Source organism: Zalophus californianus, chromosome 13 (genome assembly GCF_009762305.2).
Source record: "Zalophus californianus isolate mZalCal1 chromosome 13, mZalCal1.pri.v2, whole genome shotgun sequence".
Lineage (NCBI taxonomy): Eukaryota > Metazoa > Chordata > Mammalia > Carnivora > Otariidae > Zalophus > Zalophus californianus.
In genome coordinates, this window is record NC_045607.1 from 93,733,062 (window position 1) to 93,752,146 (window position 19,085).

Sequence of the window (19,085 nt, forward strand, 5' to 3'; positions counted from 1 at the left end):
TCTTCAAATTCTACAATTACATTTTCTGTCATATCAACTCACCATTAAGCCCATCCAATGAGCTTTTAAATTTCTCTATTTTTTAGTTCTGTAATTTCCATTTGAACTTTGGTGTAACTTGTTTTTTGTTGTTATTGTTTTTGTTTTCTTGAGATCTTGTACTTTTTTCATTTGTTTCAAGAGAACTTGTGATTGCTCGAAGCATTTTTATGATGGCTGCTTTAATATCCCTGTCAAATAGTTCTAGCATCAAACTTATCTCAGTGTTGGTGTGAGTTGATTGTCTTTTCTCATTTAAGTTGTGATTTCCTGGTTTTTGGTGTGATGAGTAACTTTCTATTGCATTCTGCACATTGAGCTGTTAAGAGACTCTGGGTCATATTTAAACCTTTGATTTTAGCATGCAGTCACCCTGTTTTTAGGTTAGCTCCCAGATCGCAGCCTATTTTTGTGGGTTCTGTTTGATCCAGTGACAGTATAGCTTTCAGAGCTCTTGCAATGCTTTTTAGGTCTACTTGGCTTATTTGATACCACTTTCCTTTCACTTTTTCCTGCTGGTGTTGGGAGTGTAGGAGTTCTCCAAAAACAGGCTGCTTGGTGTCTGTAGATAGGGGAAGGGATGCTCTGGCCCAAAAGGGAAGCAAAAGCTTCACATGTTGAGCTGTTAATGTGTCAGGATCCCCATTTCCAGTGCCTCCTGACAACCTTTTGTCTGCCAGTAAGGGAGATGGCTCTCTTCTTGGGCTGGGCAGTTTAGCAGGGATGTCCTTGCTGGTGCCACCCAGCTATGTGTCTTGCATCTAGATGGGGAATCTCAGGTCTCTAGAGATAAAGAGTACTTCCTGGAACAGGTGTTTCTGTGGCAGGACCGACCCTCCCTGGGTATGTTGGGTCTAGGTTGGGGAGGGGAATCTCAACCCTGTGAGAAAAGAAAGCATTTCCCTTAATCATTCCCTGCTGCTGGGCTCACCTGGTGTTGTCAGCAGGACTTCTGTTCCATCCAGGGAGGAATGGACCTACCTGGGCTGTCTTTTGCTAGTTTGGGAGCCATAAAACACTGCCACTCTGTTCTGTGGGGTGGGGGATGTAAGCAGCACTATTACAAGGTGCGTTCTCCAGGAGAGAGAGCATAATTCCCTTCTCTTGGAGTATGAACTGGACTTAGATTACTTCCAACGAATGGGGTATGGAAAGAGAAATGGTAAGTTTACAGTGGAGAGTCCTGGCGGCCACCACTTTTACAAAGTGACCAAGGTTACATCACCATGAATAAGTCTTGTTGGTATCATGTAGCCTTTGATATGATATAGTAAGGATATTTCACTTCTGTGGTATTCTAGGAAATCTATAATGCAAATCCAGTCATGAGAAAATATCAGATAATCCCAAACTCTGAGGTTCTATAAAATATTTGACCAGCTCTCTTTTAAGTGTCCAGGTCATGGATGACAGAGGAACCGTCAGATTGGAGGAGACTAAAGAGACATGAGAATAAATGCAATATGGGATCCTAGACTGGATCCTAGATCACAAAAAGGACAATAATGGAAAAATCTGAATAGTTCCTAATAGTGCTGTCCTAAAGTTAATTTCATAGCTTTGATAAAAACACTATGATAATAAGATATTAGGAGAAAAAAAAATGTAGTTACCAGTTGGCCCTTGGCATTCTCCAGTAAGCAGCAGACTGCACTTATTTGTATACTTACTCCTGATCATGTCTCTTGCCCACTTTCTGTGGCATTTCTGGTCTTTTGATTTTTGAAAATTCTTATAAAATGGGGATATTAACCCTTTATTTGTGAAATATGTTGTTAGATTTTCCTTCCAGAAGGAATGAAATTTGTCTTTTGGTATTACTTTTGATATTTTTTGACATGTAAAATTTTGGGTTTTTTAAATTCTTTGTGTATTAATCTTTTATTGCCTCTGGATTTTAAGCCAGGAAAAACCTCTGGGCCTGGGGAAAAGGACTTGGTGGGGACCATTATTGTGCCCAAGGCAAAAGGACAAGGCCTATCCTGGGCTGGACACTTGTCAGGCTCTGGGGATCTGAGAGCGAGAGACAGTACTTTGGACTGCATATAAAGACAGGTGCTGTAGCTCCTCTGACTGGAGGACTAGGGAGGGTCATGGAAGAAAAGCCCCAAGTCCTCCGGCTGGATTACTGGTACGTGGGTGTGGCTAACAGGATGCAGGGCTGGGGGTGCAGGAAGATGCCCCCACTGGCATTGTTGGAGGACCTAAGAAAGGGTGATGATGAAAGCCCTCCCCCCACACAGGGCCACAGTTCAGAACAAATAGACAGTGACCCTCCATGTCTCCTGAGGTTCAGGACCATGGGGTTCTTGACAGCTGAAGGAATGAGGTACATGATCAGGTTCAGCTTTGTAAGGAAGCAGTTTATTAAACAGACCTGGGTGTGGAGGAGGGCTTACAAAGCAGGTGTGTCCAACAACCCCCCCAACACACACACCCCTGGCCACTAAGAGGGGACCAGCATGCTTCCTGCATTCCACTTCAGGAAAGCGCAGCACTGCCCAGTGCTTCCTGCTGGCTTTGCACTCCTGAGAAAGAAGAGATCAGGACCCTTTATGGCAGGAGTTGAGAGCCAGGTAGGAATCTGGGGGGTCCAGAGGGCAGTGTTATGAACTAAATCTTCCCCCAAAAAAGTCCATGGTGAAGCCCTTTCTAATGTGACAGTATTTGGTCCAGGACCTAAGGAAGTATTGAAAGTTACATTATGTTGTAAGGGTGGAGCCCTGATCCTACAAGAGTAAGGGACACCAGCGCTTACTTGCTGTCTGGCATGTGTGTAGGGGAATGGCCATGTGAGAAGGTGCCACCTGCCAGCCAGCAGGCAGAGTTCAGTAGGTCAGGGTGATCTTGGACTTCCAGTCTCTGCTTTTGTTATGGCAGCCCTGGTAAAAGAATACAGTTTTGGTACTGAGTGGTGTGTTACTATAAATATGAAAAACTATGGAGGTGGTTTTGGAACTGGGTGGTGGGTAGAGGGTGGACGAGTTTAGAGGTGCTTGCTGGAGAAAGCCAGGGTTGCCTCAAGGAGACTATGGTAGGAAGAGGAATTAGAAGTGATTCTGCTGTGGCCTCAGAAATGTGGAACGTTATTGGAAACTAAAGGAAAGTCAATCCTGATTATAAAGCAGCAAAGAATGTGGCTGGGTTGTGTTCCATTGTTTAGTGGAGGATCAAAATCTTAGTCGACAGAATCAAAATCTTAGTCGACAGAAGTGACGAATTCTTAGCTGAGGAGGTTTCTAAGCAAGGTGTTGAAAGGTATACCTGTTTCTTGTTGCTCCTCCTAGAAATATGTGATGAGGGAGATAAATTGAAGGAACTGTTTAGCAAAAAGGAGCCAGAACTTGAAGATTTAGAGAATTCTTAGCCTATCCATATTGTGAAAATGAGAAAGCCTGTTCTGGAGAGAATACCAGTGGTGGTGTTGGACAGTCATTTGATAAAGAGATTAGTTTGGAACCAGTTGATGCTCAGTGGTAACTACAAGGCTGTACTAAGGATGGTACAGACGGGACACAGCAAAGGCCGGCTGTCAGACTTCTGTGATGCTACTCACCAAGAGGAGGAAACAGTGACCCTGACAGTGAAACAGATCAGTTGGTCTGACATTCCCGTGGTGGGCCTGGAGGGTAATGCCTCCATGGTCTCAAGGGGTTGCATACTGCTGTCAGCCTGCTGCTGCCACCCCAGCAGGACCAGAGGGCAAAGCATCCTACCAGACATTCTCAAGCCTTTAAAACCTAATAGAATTTGCTTGCTAGGTCACAGATATGTTTGGGACCCATCAATCTTTTCTTGTTTCCCCTTGTGGAAAGGGAACGCAAATTCTACATCTGTGGTAACTTGTCTGGTTCACAGATGGAGAGGAACTTTGCCTCAGGGTGAAACATACCCCTAGCCTCACCCATATTTTGATTTACTTGAGATTTTGGACAGTCAATGCTGGAATGGGTCAACACTTTGGGAGCTGTTAAGAACATGCTGTGGATGTGAGAACATGAATTTTGGGGGTCCAGGAGGCTGTTATGGTCACAGCCATATGTGTTCCAAATTCCTATGTTGTTCCAAATTCCTATGTTGAAGCCAGAACCCACAGTGTGACCTTGTTCGGTGACAAGAGTGGGGCCCTGACCCAGTAAGGCTGTTGTCCTTAGAAGATGTGCACAAAGGCCATGTGAGGACACAGTAAGGATGTAGGCATCTGCCAATGGAGGAGAAAGGCTTCAGTAGAAACCAAAGTGCACACACTGATCTTGGATTTCTGGTCCCAAGAACTGTGAGAAAATTGTTCTTTGGCCATCAAGTTTGTGGTGTTTTGTTATGGCAGCCCTAGCAAATTAAAACACATTGCTAGCACATAAAATAAACCATAAATCAACTATCTTCCAATCACTGAAAGAACACATTTTTTCCTCCACTGCGTTTGAGGAAAGTAGAACATCTCCTAGTGCTTTCTGCCTCAAGAGGAAAGGAAAGGTCAGGAGAGCAGCTCTTGAGGTGGGAGGCGATGGCCAGACTTGGTCCTCCTGTGTCTGTGAAGGTGAGACTTCTGGCTAAAGGCTCGGCCGCATTCCCTGCACACATACGGCTTCTCTCCTGAGTGGGTGCGCTGGTGTCTGATAAGGGCTGACCTGAAGCCGAAGCCTCGCCCACATTCACTGCACACACATGGCTTCCCCACCAAGTGTGACCTCTGGTCAGAGGTGAAGTGAGACTTCTGGCCAAGTCCTTGCTCACATACTCCATACACATCAGCCGCCTCCTCTAAGTGTGTCCTCTGGTGTCTGGTGAGGAGTGACTTGAAGCCAAAGGTGCGTCCACACTCCGGGCACAGATAAGGCTTCTCCCCTGTGTGCGTCCTCTGGTGTCTGATGAGGGTGACCTTTTGACCAAAGCCACGCCCACACTCCGGGCACAGGTAAGGCTTCTCCCCTGTGTGTGTCCTCTGGTGTCCCATGAGGGAGACCTTCTGGCTAAAGCCACGCCCACACTCTGGGCACAGGTAAGGCTTCTCTCCTGTGTGCGTCCTCTGGTGTCTGACAAGGGTGACCTTCTGGCGAAAGCCATGCCCACACTCAGCACAGACATAAGGCTTTTCCCCTGAGTGCGTGACTTGATGACTGAGGAGTAGTGCCTGCTGCCTGAAGCCACGCCCACACTCGAGGCACAAGAAGGGCCTTTCACCCGAATGTGAGCTGCGATGTTGGAGGAGCGATGCCTTCTGGCAGAAGCCTCTCCCACATTCAGGACACACAAAGGGCTTCTCCTCCAAGTGTGTCCTCTGATGCAGGATGAGGGCAATCTTTTGGCGAAAACCTCGCCCACATTCCTGACATTCAAAGGGCCTCTCCCCAGAGTGTATCCTCTTGTGGTTGGTAAGTGAGGACGTGTACCTAAAGTGGCGCCCACACTCCCGGCACACATAAGGCTTCTCCCCCGAGTGTTTCCTCTGGTGGATGGTGAGGGAGGACTTGCGGCCAAAGCCTCGCCCACACTCCCTACAGCTGTAAGGCTTCTCCCCTGAGTGTGTCCTCTGGTGCTTGGTGAGGTCTGACTTCTGACAGAAGCTTCTGCCACATTCAGGGCATACATGATGCTTCTGGAGGCTCAAGAAGCTAGATTTGGTACCAAGTCCCAGTCTGTATTTTCCATACATGGCTGCCTCAGATGCTGTGAGGCCTGCCTCCTCAGGATGCCCAGCTCTGTTGCCTTCCACCCAGTCTACTGGCCGGCCCTGAGAGGGTCTGAAGAGCACCCTGGAAACCCCACTCAGCTGGAGTCTCCCCTCTGTGTCTCCGTCTGCTTGTTCACTTGAGCAGTTTGGAGCTTCCACTGGGATGGGGCTTCCTGCGTATGAGCTTGGGAAGATCTGAGGAAGGTGACCACACAGCACATACTGTCCGAAGAACTGGGTACTGGAAAAGGTCACTGGGCAGGAATGGCCACATGGCCGGAATTCTGTCCCTGGCTCTGCTGGAGAGAAAATGGTGGTCAGAATCACCACAGGTACCTTGTGAAGGGTTGGTTCCACCTGCCCAACAGTCATTCCTCAGCTGTTCCCGCAACCAAGATATCCTTTACGTACCTACCTTCCATCCCTCGCTGACACATTAATGCATATCTTATTGCAACACAGAAGACACGCCTGATGAGCCAGCTCCAACTACCAGCCCACCGGCCCAGCAAGAAAGCATCATAGGCAGCCTGACCCTATAAACTGCTGCCATTAGAGTTACACATTTTCCCCCCAATACAGTTTTCTGCAAGCCAGTCAAAGCTAATGCAAACATTATCCACAAATATATGCTTCCACTGAGAAACTAGGTGACTCATGGGGAGGCAGTGCAAGACGGTAGAATGAGAGGACCCTAAGCTCACCCAGTCCCATGTTTACAACTAGATTATCACTCATATCCAAGTCCGTAAACTGGAGAGTGATCTGAAGACTTGGCAAAACAAACTCCACGACTCACATTTGAGAGGTTATGAAGGGCAGAAACAGTGGTTGGAAGCATGGAACCGTGGTCATGGAAAGGAGAAAGCACCATAGAGCCCCCACAGAGCAAGCAAATCCCCATAATGTCTGGCCTTGAAAACCAGAGGGGCTGAATCCCGTGAGTTTGTATAACCAGTGGGATTTGGAGCTTTGAAAGTCAGCCACCTCAGTGCTAGGCACGCGATGGCCAGAGCCTGCCCCTAAAGTGACAGCAGCCCAAGGAGAGGCAACACAGAAGCGACAACTTGCACAACGGGAGGGATATCTGTTTATACAGATTTCGGAGCATGTTGGGGGACTTCTCTGGGAACAAAGGAGCTGGCAGGTGCCATTTTCCTCCCCCACCTCCCAGCACAGGGGGCCACCTGTGGGACGCGGGGCTACACAGACACTGGCTACCTAACCTGCTAGCAGTGTACCACACCCCTGTATTCTCCTGAGGACTTGCCCATGCCAAGCTGGCTGGCCTCAGGCCTGGGCTTAGCAAAAATTCCGTGAATGCGCTGTGCCTCTGTGGCCGCTGCATTTCTTTGGGGGACTGGATGAGGACTAGCAGCTCCTGCGTGCCCTGCTCCGTCGCTGCACACCTGAAGCCGCTGCTGTTCCTGTACACTTTATCCCTGGCTGCCACCTTGCTTTGGGGGGTTGGCCGAGGACTAGTGGCCCAGTGCAAATTTTGCTGACATTGTCCATGCCATGCCCAGCCACCATAGGCTCCCAGCTGCCATGTGTCCCTCGATGGCCACCTCAGCTGCTTGAGTTACCCCAGGCCACTGCTGCTAACGTACACCATGCCCCTGGCGATTACCACACTGAGTCACTAGTCCTAGGCCAGATTCCCCAGTGCAAATTTTGTTACCACCACCATCCTACCCCTGAGCCCTCCTATGGTCACTCCCCTTCAGAGCCAGCCTATCTGGGTCTCACCACAGATAGCAGTAGGCAGAGTCAGTGCAGAGTCTGCACTGAAAGGAAAAGCTACTCCAACACAATAGCAAGATGCAGGCAACACACACAGGAGACACCTCTAAAGCACCAGGTCCTGGTGAACAGGGAACACTGCAGGGTCACTACAGGACTTCTTCATAGGACCACTACTTTCAAGAGGAGATGTAGCTGAGTTTCCTAACACACACACACACACACAAAATGAGGTGGCAGGGGGAGTATGTCCCAAAGGAAAGACCATGACAAAAACACAGCAGGAGACCTAAACAAAACAGAAGTAGTTAGCCTGATGTAGAGAATTTAAAGTAATCATCATAAAGATACTCACTGGACTTAAGAATGAAGGACATCAGCGAGACCCTTGAGAACTCAATAAATGAAACTAAAAATACAAGGGATAGAATAAATAGTAGGCTACAGGAAGGAGAGGAATGTATTAGTGACCTGGAGGATAGAGTAATGTAAAGCAGTCAAGCTAAGCAGATGACAAATACTGCATGGAGAACAGACTTAGGGACCTCAGTGACTCTGTCAAGCATAGTAACATTTGCATCTACTGGGATCCCAGAAGAAGATAAAGGGGGGAAAAGAAATTATAGCTGAAAATTTCCTAAATCTGGGGAGGGAAAAAGAAATTGTTTCAGGAGGCACAGAGATCCCTCAACAAAATCAACCCAAGGATGTCCACACCAAGACATACAGTAATTAAAATGTCAAGAAATACTGGTCAAGATTTTTAAGGTTGCAAAAGAAAAGAAGACCTGTATACACAGGGAAAGCCCATAAGGCTATTAGAGTTTTGCAGGCCAGAAGGAAGTGGCATGATATATTCAAAGTGCTGAAAGGGAAACTTCTGCAGCCAAAAATACTTTCTCTCTCCTATTCTGAATGATGGCTTTGCTGGATATAAAGTTTTATCTTTTATCTCTCCTATCTAAATAGGAGAGAGAGTTTTTCCAGAGGACAACTACAGTAGTCTGTGACCACTAAGCCAGCTGTAGAAGAAATATTAAAGGGAACACTTCAGTGGAAAGGAAAGATGATAAGTTAGGGTGTGAAAAAACACAAAAGCAGTAAAAGTATTTCTGTAAATGTCAGTCAAGGGATCAGTAAAATAAAAGGACATAAACTAGGAGGGGCATATACCTAAAACATGGAGGGGAGGGGAGTAAAGAACGAATGCAATATTGAATGACCATCAGCATAAAATACTGCTGTATGCAGAAGATGTTATATATAAATCAAATGGTAAACACAAGTCAACAGTAATAGATAAGCAAAACATGAAGAATCCTGCTTATCACTAAAGAAAACCAACAAACCATGAAAGAAAGAGGAATCAGGGAAAAACTACAAATACAACCACAAAACAGGTAACAAAATGGCAATACAGATCAATTACTTTCAGTGTAAATGTACTAAATGCTCCACTCAAAAGACATAGTGTGACAGAGTAATTAAAAAAAATCTGTAAGCTGCCTACCAGAGACTCATTTCAGACCTAAAGACACATGAAGATTGAAAGTCTTGAGGGGAAGGAGATCATGCAAATGGATGTCAAAAGAAAGGTGGGTACCAGTACTTACATCAGACAAAATAGACTAAGAGACAAAGAAGGATACTATGTAATAGTAAAGGAGACAATCCAACAAGAAGATATAACAATTGTAAATGCTTATGTACCCAACATGGCAGCACCCAAATATGTAAAAGAGTTAAGAATAAACATAAAGGAACTACTTGATAGTAATACAATAATAGTAGGGGCCTTTAACACCCCACTTACATCAATGGACAGATCATCCAAACAAAAGCAACAAGGAAACAGTGGCTTTGATTGGCAAATGGGAACAGATGGATTTAACATATATTCAGAACATTCCATTCTAAAACAGAATACACATTCTTTTCAAGTGCACATGGAACATCCTCCAGAACAGATCATATATTAGGCCACAAAACAAGCCTCAACAAATTCAAAGACTGAAGTAATCCCGTGCATCTTTTCTGACCATAACACTATGAAACTAGAAATCAACCATAAGAAAAAATCTGGAAAGACCACAGATACATGAGGTTAAATAACATGCTACTAAACAATGAATAGGTCCACTGAGAAATCAAAGAATAAATCAAAAAGTATATGAAAACAATGGTCCAAAACCTTTGGGCATGCAGCAAAAGCTGTTCTAAGAGGAAAGTATATGCAATACAGGCCTACCTGAAGAAGCAAGAAAAATCTCAAACAACCTAACCTTACCAGAGCTAGAAAAAGAACAAAACACCACCCAAAACCAGCAAAGGGAAGGAAATAATAAAGGTTAGAGCAGAAATAAATGAGCTGGTTCTTCGAAAACATCAAGAAAATTGACAAACCCCTAGTCAGACTCATCAAAAAGCAAAACAAACTCAAAATTAGAAATGAAAGAGGAGAAATAACAACCATCACAGAAATAGTTATTAAAGAGTATTATGAAAAACTATATGCCAACAAATTAGACAACCTAGAAGAAATGGATAAATTCCTAGGAACATAAAACCTACCAAAACTGAAGCAGGAAGAAATAGAAAATTTGAAGAAACCAGTTAGCAGTAAGGAGATTGAATTAGTAACCAAAAAACTTCAACAAACAAAAGTCCATGACCAGATAGCTTTGCTGTTGAATTCTACCAAAGATTTTTTTTTAGAGATTATTTGAGAGAGAGCACGGAGGGCGAAGGAAAAGCAGACTCCCCACTGAGCAGAGAGCCCAAGACAGGGTTTGATCCCAGGACCCCGAGATCAAGATTTAACCAACTCAGCCACCAAGGTTCCCCTCTACCAAAGATCTGAAGAATAGTTAACCTTGGGGCAGCTGGGTGGCTCAGTTGGTTAAGCATCTGCCTTCGGCTTGGGTCATGATCCCAGGGTCCTGGAATGGAGACCCACGTTGGGCTCCATACTCAGCGGGGAGCCTGCTTCTCCCTCTCCCTCTGCCTGCTGCTCTGTCAAATAAATAAAATCTATTAAAAACAATACTTTAACCTATTCTTCTCAAATTCATTCATGAGGCCAGCCTGATACCAAAACCAGATAAAGAAACCATCACAAAAGGGAACTATAGGTCAGTATCTCTGATTAACATAGATATAAAAATCCTTCACAAAATACTAGCAAAGAGAATCCAACAGTACATTTAAAAAGTCATTCACGACGGGGAAGAAAAGATGGCGGAGGAGTAGGGGGACCCTATTTAAACTGGTCCCCATATTTGAGCTGAGACCACTCTGAGAACTCACGAAATCAGCCTGAGATGTAAGAAGATCTGGATCTCTACAAACAATATCGCAAGTGGTTGGTTTCGAGGTACCAAGCGGGGAGCCGTGATTCCACGGGCAGATATCGGAGGATAAATGGCAGCGGGAGGGAGCCTGGCCGTGGGGATCCTACACTGCTGGTAAGTGACAGCCTCCATCACTGGGGACGGGGCACAGACTCGCAGACTGGTAGCAGCACGGAAAGGACTTTAGGGCAGCCCCCGGAACGGAAACCCAGAGCGGCGGGGTCGCGTGTGCGAACTGGGAGCGGCTGGCGGTTTTAGAAGCACAAAGCACAGAGATGTGCCCCGAACTGGAGGCAGGACTGGGAGCGCTGAGGGGCGCACAACCCAGGACTGCAGTTTATAGCAGCAGGGACAGAAACGGAGACAGTGTGGCCTGGAGAGCTCACTGAAGAACAGACTGCAATCTCTCTGCTCTGGGGCAGAGGGTTAGAAATGGTCTCTTCTGCTCTGACTCACGGAGGAGACGCGGAGAGCCACTAGGGAAAGCCACCCAGAGAACAAAAGCCCCAAAAAACTGATTCCCACTGAGTCCATACCACACCACAGGGGGGCAGGGCAACTCCGCCCAAACAGGGGTGGCTGAGTAACAGGGCGGCAGGTACCTCCCCCAGAAGACAGGCTGGGAAAACAAGAAGCTAGCAACCCTTAGGTCCCTATAAAACAGGTGCATCTTGCTTGGGTTCTGGTCAATAATTTGGACTCTATACCTTCCCTCAACCACCAATCGACAGAATGACTAGGAGGAGAAACCTCCGAAACAGAAAAGACTCAGAGATCATGACTTATGCTGCAGATTTACAAATGGATGCAGATATAACCAAGATGTCAGAGATGGAATTCAGGGTAGCAATTGTGAAGACAATAGCAAGAATGGAGAAATCAATTAATGGCAACATAGAGTCTCTAAGGGCAGAAATGAAAGCTGAACTGACAGAACTTAAAAATACTATCATTGAGATCCAATCCAATCTAGATAATCTAACAGCTAGGGTAAGTGAGGCAGAAGAACGAATAAGCGACCATATGGTTCAACATTCACAAGACAATATAATAGATAAAAAGGGAAGAGAGCAGGCCAGGGAAAAACAACTCAGAATCCATGAAAATAGAATCAGAGAAATAAGTGACACCATGAAGCGTTCCAATATCAGAATAATTGGAATCCCGGAGGGAGTGGAGAGAGAGAGAGGACTAGAAGATGTATTTGAGCCAATCAAGCTGAGAACTTCCCTAATCTGGGAATGAAACAAACATTTGCATCCTAGAGGCAGAGAGGACCACTCCCAAGATCAAGGAAAACAGGCCTACACACCGGCATGAGGGAGGAACATCAGAATAACGTCAGACCTATCCACAGAGACCAGGCAGGCCAAAAGGGCCTGGCAAGACATATTTAGGGTACTAAACAAGAAGAACATGCAGCCAAGAATACTTTATCTGGCAAGGCTGTCATTTAGAATGGATGGAGAGATGCAGAGCTTCCAAGACCGGCAGAAACTGAAAGAATATGTGACCACTAAGCCGGCCCTGCAAGAAATATTAAGGGGGGGGCTTCTATAAAAGGAGAAAGACCCCAAGAGTGATAGAGAACAGAAGTTTACAGAGACAATCTATAGAAACAAGGACTTCACAGGCAACATGATGACAATAAATTCATGTCTTTCAATGATCACTTTCAACGTGAATGGTTTAAATGCTCCCATAAAGCGGCACAGGGTTGCAGACTGGATAAAAAGACAGGACCCATCCATATTGTCTTCAAGAGACTCATTTTGAACCTAAAGATACATCCAGACTGAAAGTGAAGGGATGGAGGTCCATTTTCCATGCCAATGGACCCCAAAAGAAAGCTGGGGTAGCAATTCTTATATCAGACAAATTAGATTTTAAACTAAAGTCTGTAGTTAGAGACACAGAAGAACACTATATCGTTCTTAAAGGGTCTATCCAACAAGAAGATCTAACAATAATTGTAAATATCTATGCCCCCAACATGGGTGCAGCCATCTACATAAGCCAACTGTTAACCAAAATAAAGAGTCATATTGATAACAACATGTTAATTATAGGAGACCTCAATACTCTCAGCAATAGATCATCTAAGCAGAATATCAAAGAAACAAGAGTTTTGAATGACACACTGGACCCGATGGACCTCATAGATATTTACAGAACATTCCACCCTAAAACAACAGAATACTCATTCTTCTTGAGCGCACATGGAACTTTCTCCAGAATAGACCCCATACTGGGTCACAAATCAGGCAGGTCTCAACCGATACAATGTGATTATTTCCTGCATATTCTCAGACAACAATGCTTTAAAACTGGAACTCAATCACAAGAAAAAATTTGGCAGAAATTCAAACACTTGTCTGCTCAAGAATGTTTGGGTCAACCAGGAAATCAAAGAAGAACTTAAACAATTCACAGAAATCAATGAGAATGAAAACACATAGGTCCAAAACCTATGGCATACTGCAAAGGCAGTCCTAAGGGGGAATACATAGCCATCCAAGCCTCACTCAAAAAAATAGAAAAATCCCAAATTCACCAACTAACTCTACACCTTAAAGAACTAGAGAAAAAGCAACAAACGATGCCTAAGCCATGCATTAGAAGAGAAATAATTAAGATTAGAGCAGAGATCAATGAATTAGAAACCAGAAACACAGTCGATCAGATCAACGTAACTAGATGTTGGTCCTTTGAAAGAATAAGATCGAAAAGCCACTTGTCAGACTTATCCAAAAGAAAAGAGAAAGGACCCAAATTAATACAATTACGAATGAAAGGGGAGAGATCACGATTAACATCAAGGAAATAGAAAAAATTATTAGAAATTCTTAACAACTCTATGCCCAAACTGAGCAATCTGGATGAAATGGAGGCCTTCCTGGAAACCTATAAGCTGCCAAGACTGAAACAGGAAGAAACTGACAACCTGAATAGGCCAATAACCAGTAACGAGATTGAAGCAGTGATCAAAAACCTCCCAAAAAACAAGAGTCCAGGGCCGGAGGGATTCCCTGGAAAAAAATTTTTTTTATTTTAATTTATTTGGCAGAGAGAACAAGTAGGCAGAGAGGCAGGCAGAGGGAGAGGGAGAAGCAGGCTCCCCACCGAGCAGGGAGCCCGATGCGGAGCTTGATCCCAGGACCCTGGGATTATGACCTGAGCCAGAGGCAGCCACTTAACCGAGCGAGCCACCCAGCCACCCCTTCCCTGGAAAATTCTACCAAACATTCAAAGGAGAAATAATACCTATTCTCCTGAAGCTGTTTCAAAAAATAGAAACAGAAGGAAACCTTCCAGAATCATTCTGTGAGGCCAGCATTACCTTCATCCCCAAACCAGGCAAAGACCCCATCAAAAAGGAGAATTTCAGACGGATACCCCTGATGAATATGGATTCAAATATCCTCAACAAAATCCTAGTTAATAGGATTCAACAATACATTAAAAGGATCATCCACCAGAACCAAGTGGGATTTATCCCCAAGGTGCAAGGGTGGTTCAACATTTGCAAATCAATCAATGTGATAGAACACATTAATAAGAGGAGGGAGAAGAACCATATGGTCCTCTCAATTGATGCAGAAAAAGCATTTGACAAAATACAACATCCTTTCCTGATTAAAACGCTTCAGAGTATAGGGATAGAGGGAACATTTCTCAAGTTCATAAAATCCATCTATGAAGAACCCACAACGATTATCATCCTCAATGGGGAAAAGATGAGAGCCTTTCCCTTAAGATCAGGAACACGTCAAGAATGCCCACTCTCTCCACTATTGTTCAACATAGTACTAGAAGTCCTAGCAACAGCAATCAGACAAGAAAAAGAAATAAAAGGTATTCAGATTGGCAAAGAAGTCAAACTCTCTCTCTTCGCAGATAACATGATACTTGATGTTGAAAACCCAAAAGACTCCACCCCCAAATTACTAGAACTCATACAGCAATTCAGTACTGTGGCAGGATACAAAATCAATGCATAGAAATCAGTTGCTTTTTTTTTTTAAAGATTTTATTTATTTGAGAGAGAATAAGAGATAGAAAGCATGAGAGGGAAGAGGGTCAGAGGGAGAAGCAGACTCCCCGCTAAGCAAGGAGCCCAATGCGGGACTCGATCCCGGGACTCCAGGATCATGACCTTAGCCAAAGGCAGTCACTTAACCAACTGAGCCACCCAGGTGCCCCCAGTTGCTTTCTTATCCACTAACAACACAACTGTAGAAAGAGAAATTAGAGAAACAATTCCATTTACAATAGTACCAAAAACTGTAAGATATCTCAGAATAAACCTAACCAAAGAGGTAAAGGATCTATACTCTAGGAACTACAGAACACTCATGAAAGAAACTGAAGAAGACACAAAAAGATGGAAAAACATTCCATGCTCATGGATCGGAAGAATAAACATTGTTAAAATGTCTATGCTACTCAGAGCCATCTATACCTTCAGTGCCATCCCGATCAAAATTCCAATGACATTTTTCAAAGTGCTGGAACAAACAATCCTAAAATTTTATGGAATCAGAAAAGACCCCGAATCGCCAAGGAAATGTTGAAAAAGAAAAACAAAGCTGGGGGCATCACGTTGCCCGATTTCAAGCTATATTACAAAGCTGTCATCACCAAGACAGCATGGTACTGGCACAAAAACAGACATATAGACCAATGGAACAGAATAGAGAACCCAGATATGGCTCCTCAACTCAATGGTCAAATAATTTTTGACAAAGCAGGAAAAAAACATGCAATGGAAAAAAGACAGTCTCTTCAATAAATGGTGCTGGGAAAATTGGACAGCCACATGCAGAAGAATGAAACTCGACCATTCTCTAACACCATACACAAAGATAAACTCAAAATGGATGAAAGACCTCAATGTGAGACAGGAATCCAACAAAATCCTAGAGGAGAACATAGGCAGTAACCTCTTTGACATCGCCCACAGCAACTTCTTTTAAGATTCATCTCCAAAGATTAGTGAAACAAAAGCAAAAATGAACTTCTGGGACTTCATCAAGATAAAAAGCTTCTGCACAGCAAAGGAAACCATCAACGAAACAAAGAGGCAACCCACAGAATGGGAGAAGATATTTGCAAATGACACTATAGACAAAGGGCTGGTATCCAAGATCTATAAAGCATTTCTCAAACTCAACACCCAAAAAACAAATAATCAAGTCAAAAAATGGGCAGAAGACATGAACAGTCACTTCTCTGAAGAAGACATACAAATGGCTAACAGACATGAAAAAATGTTCATTATTAGCCATCAGGGAAATTCAAATCCAAACCACATTGAGATACCACCTTACACCAGTTAGAATGGCAAAAATGGACAGCGAAAGAAACAAATGTTGGAGAGGTTGTGGAGAAAGGGGAACCCTCTTACACTGTTGGTGGGAATGCAAGTTGGTACAGCCACTTTGGAAAACAGTGTGGAGATGCCTCAAAAATATAAAACTAGAGCTACCCTATGACCCAGGAATTGCACTCCTGGTTATTTACCCCAAAGACACAGGTGTAGTGAAAAGAAGGGCCATATGCACCCCAATGTTCATAGCAGCAGTGTCCACAATAGCCAAACTGTGGAAAGAGCCGAGATGCCCTTCAACAGGTGAATGGATAAAGAAGATGTGGTCCATATATACAATGGAATATTACTCAGCCATCAGAAAGGATGAATACCCAACTTTTACATCAACATGGATGGGACTGGAGGAGATTATGCTAAATGAAATAAGTCAAGCAGAGAAAGTCAGTTATCATACGGTTTCACTTATTTGTGGAACATAAGGAACAGCATGGAGGACATTAGGAGAAGGAAGGGAAAAATGAAGGGGGGGAATCGGAGGGAGAGATGAACCATGAGAGACTATGGACTCTGAGAAACAAACAGGGTTTTACAGGGGAGGGGGGAGGGGGATTGGCTAGCCTGGTGATGGGTTTTAAGGAGGACACGTACTGCATGGAGCACTGCGTGTTATACGAAAACAATGTATTGTGGATCACCACATCAAAAACTAATGAGGTATTGAGGCGCCTGGGTGGCTCAGTGGTTAAGCGTCTGCCTTCAGCTCAGGTCCTGTGATCGAGCCCCGCATCGGGCTCCCTGCTCAGCGGGAAGCCTGCTTCTCCCTCTCCCGCTCCCCCTGCTTGTCCTCCCTCTCTCACTGTGTCTCTCTCTGTCAAATAAATGAATAAAGTCTAAAAAAAAAAAGCTAATGATGTATGGTGACTAACATAAAATAAAATTAAAAAAAAAATCATTCACCACGATCAAGTGGGATTTATTCCTGAGATGCAAGGGTGATTCAATATTTGCAAATCAATCAATGTGTGATACATCACATCAATGAGAAAGTATAAAAACTGTATGATCATTTCTGTAGACTCAGAAAAAGCATTTGTATAGCATTCATAAGAAAAACCCTCAACAAAGGGTTAGAGGGAACATACTTCAACATAATGAAGGCCATATAAGAAAAACATATATGAGCTAACATCATGCTCAATGGGGAAAAAACTTGACTGCTTTCCCCCTAAGGTCAGGAACAAGACAAGGATGTCCACTCTCCCCACTTTTATACATACTGGATGTACTAGCTACAGCAAGTGACAGTATAGAGATAAAAAGAATCTAAATTGGTAAGGAAGAAGTAAAAATTTCACTACTTGCAGATGACATGAGACTGTACATAGAAAACCCTAAGGACTCCACCAAAATTCAGTAAAGTTGCAGGATACGATATCAATGTGGAGAAATCTGTTGCATTTCTATACACCGATAATAAAGCAACAGAAAGAGAAATTAAAAAATCCCATTTACAATTGCTCCCCAAATAGTAAGATACCTAGGAACATACCTAACGAAATAGGTGAAACCCATAAACACCAATGAAAGATAAGACAACGCAAGGAAATGGAAAGATTCTATACTCCTAGATTGGAAGAACATTATTAAAAATGTCTATACATTTAATGCAATCCCTATCAAATACCAATAGCATTTTTCACAAACAATCCTGAAATTTATATGGCACCACAAAAGACCCCAAATTGACAAAGCAGTTTGGAAAAGAAAAACAAAGTTGGAGGTATCATACTTCCAGATTTGAAGTTATATTACAAAAGTTGCAGTAATCAAAATAGTATGGTACTGGCAGAGAAACAGACATATAGATCAATGAAAGAGAATACAGAACCCAGAAACAAACCCACAATTATGGTCAGTTAATCTGTGATAATGCAGGAAAGAATATACAATGGAATATTCTCTTCAACAAATGGTGTTGGGAAAACTGGTCAGCTACATGCAAAAGAATGAAACTAGACCACTTTCTTATACCATACACGAAAATAAACTCAAAATGGATTAAAGACCTAAAGGTGAGACCTGAAACCATAAAAAATCCTAGAAGACAGCACAGGCAGTAATGTCTCTGACATTAGCTGTAGCAGCATTTTCCTAGAAATGTCTCCTGAGGCAAGGGAAATAAAAGCAAAACTAAATTATTGGGACACCATCAAAATAAAAAGCTGCACAGCAAAGGAAACAATAATAATAAAAAAAAAAAACCTAAAAGGCAACCTACTGAATGGGGATATATATTGGCAAGTGACCTATGCAGTAAAGGGTTAGTATCCAAAATATATAAGGAGCTTACAAAACTCAACACCCAAAAAACAATCCAATTAAAAATGGGCAGAAGACATGAACAGACATTTCTCCAAAGAAGACATCCAGATGACCAAAAGATGAAAAGATGCTCACCATCACTGATCATCAGGGAAATGCGAATCAAAACCATGATGAGATATCACTCATACCTGTCAGAATGGCTAAAATCAAAACCCAAGAAACAACAGGTGTTGGCAAGGATGTGGAGAAAAAGGAACCAACCTTCTAGCACTGTTTGGTGGGAATACAAATTGGTGCAGCCACTGTGGAAAACAGTATGGAAGTTCCTCAAAATTGAAAAACAGAATTACCATATGATCCAGCAATTGCACCACTAGGTATTTACCCAAAGAATACAAAAATACTGATTCAGAGGGATACATGTACCTCAATGTTTACAGCAGCAGCATTTACAACAGCCAAATTATGGAAACAGCCAAGGTGCTCACTGATAGATGAATGAATAAAGAAGATGTTAAATGTATGTGTATGTGTATATATGTGTTTATGTATATATACGTTGTTATATGATGTTATATGTATATAGACATACACACAATGGGATATTATTCGTCCACCAAGA

General features: G+C 43.4%; 1 protein-coding gene across 6 annotated transcripts in view; it reads right to left on the reverse strand.

The window, feature by feature from the left end:
- Positions 1–2,149: 2,149 nt before the first annotated feature.
- ZNF169 (zinc finger protein 169) overlaps positions 2,150–19,085 on the reverse strand; it is a 68,582-nt gene continuing 51,646 nt past the window's right edge. For 4 of the 6 annotated variants that reach the window (XM_027615011.2, XM_027615014.2, XM_027615017.2 and 1 more), the window contains one exon: positions 2,150–6,012. In XM_027615011.2, coding sequence (XP_027470812.1) covers positions 4,517–6,012 — 1,496 coding nt within the window. In that variant the 3' untranslated portion in view covers positions 2,150–4,516. The remainder of the gene's footprint in view (positions 6,013–19,085) is intronic. The other 2 variants (XM_027615015.2, XM_027615012.2) reach the window with 1 other exon arrangement.